Source organism: Arachis ipaensis, chromosome B08 (assembly GCF_000816755.2).
Source record: "Arachis ipaensis cultivar K30076 chromosome B08, Araip1.1, whole genome shotgun sequence".
NCBI classification, from domain to species: domain Eukaryota; kingdom Viridiplantae; phylum Streptophyta; class Magnoliopsida; order Fabales; family Fabaceae; genus Arachis; species Arachis ipaensis.
In genome coordinates this window covers 3,717,761-3,724,377 of record NC_029792.2, presented here as the reverse complement: position 1 = coordinate 3,724,377, position 6,617 = coordinate 3,717,761, and the positions used below count along the sequence as shown (strand labels likewise).

Genomic DNA, 6,617 nt, shown 5'->3' with positions numbered 1-6,617 from the left:
AGAAAAATATAGTAATTCATAATCTTTAGGCCTCATTATTTGATAAATAATACTCAAATTATTCGTCTATATAGAAAAAAACTAATTCAAAAGTTTTAAAAAAAATTAAATCTGTAAAACTAACTTGTCTAACTTATTACCAAAATTAATATATCTAACCAAATAAAAAGTTCGGAACTTCAAACAAAATTTTTATCTCATACATTGCATTTGTTGCTTTTGTTTTACCCAACAAAAAACAATATGCTCACCAATCTCGCCATTAAGATCACCATTATTGTTGTTGTTTTCGGTTGATTGGGATGCATTGTATGATAACATTTTGTTTATAAAGTTTTCTTAATAAACATGTAACAGAGGTTCTCGACATTTGACATGTGTTCTGGTCTTTAAATAGTTTGATATTGCAGCAAAAAGAAACAAGGTGCTCCATGTCTACCAATATGTGACCACATCACATCTTTCTAGCACTAACAAAAATTTACAAAACTTTTTAGCTGATTTTTTCTGTTTTTTTTTTTTTTTGGGTCTCTGAACTGAAATAGGAAATAAAATGAAATAGAATAACTGAATAAGATGCAAATCTAATCCTACAGCGAAAATAAATTCCCTTTTCCCTAAAAAAATTGGCCCTTTTTTCCTTTGTTCATACATATTGAAGTGGGAAAAAGTTTGGCCTTTAAATACTGGAATTGGATTTTCATACAAATGACCAATTCACGAAAGAGAAAGCTAAGCAATGAACACTGTTATCTTCTTCTGCAAGTACTTTCCATGCAATGGCCTGCTCGAACGATACGTGTCGCCCCATCGTTGACATGCAGATTCCGGCCGGCAGATATGCAAACCCCTGAAGGTATAGTAAATGAAAAAGCATTTAAGGTTGTTGCATAAAGAAAATGTGAAAGTTGTAATCTAAAAACTAAATAACAAAATTGAGAAGATGGGAATGTGTTTTATGTTTTCTTGTGGAAATTTACCTGCTGCATTAACTTGGCAAAATCTGCAAACAATGCCTTGCGTCCAGACTCATCAAATATTTTATCCAATGTGATGTCTTGTAAAGCCACCAAAGTTGTTTCCAACATGTCAAGGCCGGCCTGGTTTGCAAAGATGAACACCGGCACCGACTACGATCCAGACAGAGAATCATATGTATCTTAAATTAAAGGCTTTCATGGAAATGATGAACTCTACTATGAACAAAACATCTGCCATACCTTCAAAGAACAGCACAAAATGGCATCCTGATGTTGCCACAAATGTTTAAGCACTGACTCGCCAATGAGAGAATCAGATCTCAGCAACTCTGCCCCCAAATAATAACTGTTTTTAGAAGAAAAAAGAACAAAAAAGTGAAGTGCAGCATTAGATACTTTTCAAGAAAGAATATTCAACAATAAAGCTTGAACACAATACGACAGATGCAGACTTGCCTATAACTGCAGCAGATCCAGTTGGCTAGTGTAAGAGCCTCTGGAGAACCAGGAGAGAGTTTTGAGCCAATTGCCGGGTTTATACCAGATGGAGAAATCGCCATGGCAACCCTCTGCACAGAGGAAATCACACTACGGATGTACTGGCGTGCCATGACAGCAACATTATCCTGCAGACTACTGTCAAAAGGAAACTGGAAGGCAATAGTCAACACCGACCGAGCACTATGACATGATACCGCATCGCGTGCACCATTTGTTGTTGGGCCAACTTCAAAACCAGATGTCAAATCCAGGGTTTGACTTCCTGTCATTGAATCCTTTTTATCACCCTGGAAAACAATAATATCAACATGATTATAGTGTGTCATACACGCACATCAGTATCAGTAGCTCCTTTCTAACTTGCACAGTACTTTTTTCTCTATTCAAATGCAATATCAAGAGATTTAACACTAAAAAGGACCAAATATAAACAGAACTCAACTGGTTTTGAATCCAACGGGATAATGCGGAAACCGGAAGGCAACAATGGAGCATCATCTGGGAACATTTCATCAATAGGAGCAAATATGAGCTCAGAACAAGCCCCCACGGCATTCTCGTCAATTCCACTACATAACTGTCCAAAGAAAACAAAATGGTTATATAGGACCAGTCTACTTATTACATTTCTGCATGAATAAACCGCAATACTATTTAAAATTATATTAAAAAAAAGGAAGAAAAAATAAGAAAAAAGTGAACTGCAGATGATACAGACAACTCATATTTCAACTAGCCAGAGGCAGCACCTGCAAGAGATGAACGTCCCTAGAGGCAAATGCATCTTCTTGAGCAAGAGAGTGTCCTTCAAGACGGATAACTTCCAGCATCTGTAAAGTTAACACAACATTAGCAGGGACCAGGCTTGAAACAGCAAGTGGTTTAGTGTGATTTGTCAGCAAAACGTTGACATTACTATTGAATAGCATAACAGACCATCTAAAAACACCAAAGTTCAAGGTCACACAGACCAGTCTCTAATGGATCCCAGAACAGGATGCAAACAAATTTACACATATGGCTTAGTGCCTTGGAAAAGGGAATGCAGTTGTACCTCTTGATGTTCAATTGTATGTCCAAGGGACATGATTGTTTGATTGCCAGTGAATCTTGTAGGCCTCATTCCTGGATAGGCATATGAGCCAGATTTCAGTGATGCAGCAGAATAGGCATCGACATTAAAATCAGCCCACTCCGAGCGATGTTCCCTCAGGAAACGAACCAAAACTGCAGGAGGGATGTTCTGCAAGACAATCAGAAGCTTGTCATATAACACTTCAAAGAGAGTTTTTTTTTTCCTCACAACAATGGGTTTTGGACACTCACTTGGAGTAACATAGAAGCTTTTGCACACAGAATTCCTCCAAGGAATGTAAGGGAACTTGCTGGATTAGAAGTTCCACTAAAGTTCTTGGTTGAACTAACTGCAATAATTACATCCTCGGCACCATCACAGTTCAGTACAGACCAGCCATCGTCATTGAAACCATTGACAGCATCATTGAAACCTCTGCAAGTGTATGTCTCAGTTTCAGGCATATAATAAATCATTTTACAACAGCAGGCTGAAATAGTTTTCAAGGAAAGAAATTCTATATGTTGTACCTGCTCAACCTTTGACTGAAAGTTCTCAGAACGGCAGGTTGCCTACCCAGGCCATAAACCACTTCACCGCTTGTTTCTTGGGCTATTTGCCTGATATAACGTAGCGCCTATCACAAAACCCCTTTGAATCAATAGCTGTCTTAGAAAGCATGGCAGCGGGGTATAAGATGAAATGAAGACAGGTCTAAAAAACCAGTCATGTACTTGTTGAAATTGACAAGAAGAATGTTAGATTATTAGGAAAGACGAAGACTAGATATGGTGATGAGTACTCAAAAGACCTTTTTTTTTAACACAGCAGTTCAAATTTCAAATGTTGTTCACAATGTCCACAACAGCCAACACAGTTAGCAGTGTAACCCTGAATTATCGAGTGAACTTACCGCAATTGTCATTTTCTGAGCTACCACTTTTGATGATTCATATAGTGGTCGCAGCACTTCTGGCACACTCCATGCCTAGAAGAAAATTCTAAGCAATTCAATAAATATATAATAAAAAGAAAGGTAGCATATATAAACTTGATAAGAAGTCAAACCTCAAGGTTTAGGTGGTCTACAATGTGAATGATTGATCCTCCACCTTCACATGGTCGAATCAAGTAGCCACTAGGCCGCATTTCAGCCCTCACAAACTGGGCAGCAGCAGCTGCATTAGGCCCAGTCCCAGAACCAGATAGTGACCTCTCACAAACCTTCACAAGAGTGCAAATTATATTAAACAACTGCCTTTCAATGAAAAGAAAAGAAATGTTTAAAGATTTTGAGACAACATGGAATACAAACACACTTACCACAAGACTGCCATTTTCCAGAGTTGTAGTGTATCTAATAGTCCAGAAATCCCGGGCAGGAGCCAGTGTGGTAGGAGCATATGTCTGCAGCAAATTTCGTGTTTACTTGCAAGGATCAAACAAAAGAGAACTAAGGGATGTTACATTTCAATTTTGATTTCTCACCTGGGTGTAAACAAGTTCAATTGTGCCTCCATTTCCAGCGGGAAACATTGTGAAAACCTCTAGGCTCCGGCAATCCCGAAACCAAGAGGGGCGGTCTTTTAGGATCTCTGCAATCTATTGAAAATTATGGCATTAAGGCATTTAGCCATTCAAAATCCAAACTTAAAGAACTCAGAAAAGTGTTAACTGCATCTTTCATTCAGATTTACCTTTGTAGGTTCGAGACTGACAAGACCACAGGCTCGAGCTGCCACCCCACTGCAACTTTGCGAAATAGCAAAGATCCCAACCGAATCCGGACCAGGCTGACAAAAAGAATTTCGGAAGTACCATTAATAAAGGAATTTAATGGATGAAATTCAGCCTTCAACTCAAATCAGCAGAGTGCCATGGTTATAAAAACAAACAAAATAATCTACTAGAAGCATGGCCACTAATCGTTTCTTATATAGAAAGAACACCTTCATCCCAGGCATCTGAACCCAATCAACAGCAGTTCCTGTAGCCTTTGAAAGGAACTCTGCCAAGGTCTCCTCTGCAATTGATAGGAATCTGCAAGGATCACATAAGAAAATGAATCAGAGAAAGAATCACAACTAAAATAGAATAAAAGCCATTTCTTATACTTCAAGAGTCATACCCTGCGGGACTATTAGCATCTCTCATAGATTGCTGAGTAGTCGAACTCGAAACCACTGGATCACAGCTTGCATCAGTGGTTGCTGCTGATGGCTGAAGCTGTAACAATAACATCAAACACTTCAATTTTAGTCAAAGCAACCAAATCATACACCAGCTGAAATCAAAATAACTCCCCAACCATGACAATTAACGACGATATATTCAACGAAAAAACCGATGCTGATAGACTTACAGTATGCAACTGCTGCTTCATATACCCATTCTCACACACCAGCTGCGACACCTGCTTCTGTAATCGATCATTTTCCTCCATTAACAGTTTATTCATCGCCGTGAGCTTGCGGTTCACGGTCTGAAGCCGTGAAGCCTCTTTCCTCTGCTTCTCTCTACACCTGCATAGTAATTCAATTTCAAACACACCCCCAACAATATCAAAACCATATCAATTACCAAACCTGACAACCCACCAATAAAATCTCATACATCCACCCATCCATTCATTCATTCATACACTTTTGACCATAACATAACACCGTAATCCCTATCCTAAACACATCAAAAATCAAAGTTAAACAAAAAAAGGGGGTGGAAGACCTGAATCACCTGCGGTTCTGGAACCAAACTTTGATTTGCTTGGGCTCTATGTTTGCAAGAATGGGGCAGTCTCTAATCAACTGCTGCCTCCTCAAGGAGCTAGGTTTAGGGCACTCAATGTAAACTCTTTCAAGTGCTTCAACTTGCTCAGCAGTGTACCTAACATATTTTCCTGAGGAATCAAGATGCTTGTCAATGCTGCTCTCCCTATGATGATGCTGAGCCACAGCCATAGCCATCTTCTTCTTCTTCTTCCTCCTCCTCAAAACTCCACAACAAGATTCTTATGCTGAATCTTATAAATGTTATGTATTATTATATACTAACACTACAATAATAAAGACAATAAAAAGCGAATATTTTTAGTGAAGCATGCGTTACTCGTTGCTATAGGAACACAAAATCCTCGTTTTTTCCACCTTCGAACTGAAAAACCGGTTGCTTTAAGTAGCTGGCAAGAGAAATTGGGGGAAACCGGTAATTGTGTTTTGGGAACAGAAAGCAGGGGACTTTGTTTCAGAGCTGGGAACCGCCACAAATTACGGGGTTCTGATTTCGTTTGGGGTGAAGGCTCGTTCTTAAATCCATGTGAAGCAAACAAAAAAGAAAGGGATATGGATGAGTAGTGCTTTGGAGTTTGAAGTAAGCGAGGATTTTGAAGAGGCTTTAGCTTTTTGTGAAGGAGATTCGAGAAGCGGAAGAAAGGTATGAGATTGAGTTGAGAATAATGGAGCTTGAGGAAGAAGGAACGAATAGAATGGAATAAGGGAAGAGGTAGTTGGAATTTTTGTTTTTATTTTTTCTTTTTGGTTCGGTGGTAAAGGGAAAGTGGATTTGTTAAGCTCTTTGTTGATGTTCTGAGTTGTGAAGAAGCAGCATTGAGAGAGAAGAGAGAAGAATTTGAAAGGGAGAGAGTGAGTGTGTTTAAGTTTTGAGAGTGATCGCAGAAGCAAAGAGAGAAGAATAAAGTAAGAAGTAAGAAGTAAGAAGTAAGAACTGAGAAGGAAGAAAGGAAGCATGCACACATATCGAGGATCATATTACTACACTCTTTTACTAATTTTTTTAAGTATGTAATAATTTGGACTGAATTTACCTTCCTGCCCCTCTTTTTTGTTTCCAATCACCCATTAGTCCTTACAAGTTACAACAATATGAAGCCCCAAGAAAATATAACTATTTTGTCATTCGAAAAATTTTTAATTTTGATAAAATAAATTATAATTTTTGTTTTAACAAAAAAAAATTTAAATATTAAATTTTTAAATAAAATAAATTAATTATTAATTTATTATTTTAAGTGTTTAAATTATTTTATCAAAATCAAAATCTTATAA

General features: G+C 37.9%; 1 protein-coding gene across 2 annotated transcripts; it reads right to left on the bottom strand.

Annotated features, from left to right (window-relative positions):
• Nucleotides 386-6,292, bottom strand: LOC107613143 (homeobox-leucine zipper protein REVOLUTA). Of its 2 annotated transcripts, none has more exons than XM_016314999.2 (18): nt 5,290-6,292; nt 4,919-5,078; nt 4,685-4,782; nt 4,506-4,596; nt 4,254-4,349; nt 4,045-4,158; nt 3,880-3,963; nt 3,625-3,780; nt 3,470-3,544; nt 3,087-3,193; nt 2,808-2,991; nt 2,536-2,724; nt 2,231-2,311; nt 1,924-2,058; nt 1,437-1,768; nt 1,221-1,326; nt 981-1,130; nt 386-850 (listed from the first exon to the last, which is right to left on the bottom strand). In XM_016314999.2, exons 1-18 carry the CDS (start codon nt 5,517-5,519, stop codon nt 701-703), a joined length of 2,538 nt encoding a protein of 845 aa, XP_016170485.1. In that variant the 5' UTR covers nt 5,520-6,292; the 3' UTR covers nt 386-700. The 2 variants fall into 2 exon arrangements, with proteins under 2 accessions (XP_016170485.1, XP_016170486.1); XM_016315000.2 differs by having other exon boundaries at nt 5,281-5,423.

Coding starts and splice junctions, on each gene's coding strand:
- LOC107613143 (XM_016314999.2), bottom strand. CDS start 5,519: ATGGCTATGGCTGTGGCTCAGCATCATCATAGGGAGAGCAGCATTGAC. Junction 4,159..4,253: donor TCAGTCTCGAACCTACAAAG/GTAAATCTGAAT, acceptor AATTTTCAATAG/ATTGCAGAGATCCTAAAAGA. Junction 1,769..1,923: donor TCCCGTTGGATTCAAAACCA/GTTGAGTTCTGT, acceptor ATTGTTTTCCAG/GGTGATAAAAAGGATTCAAT.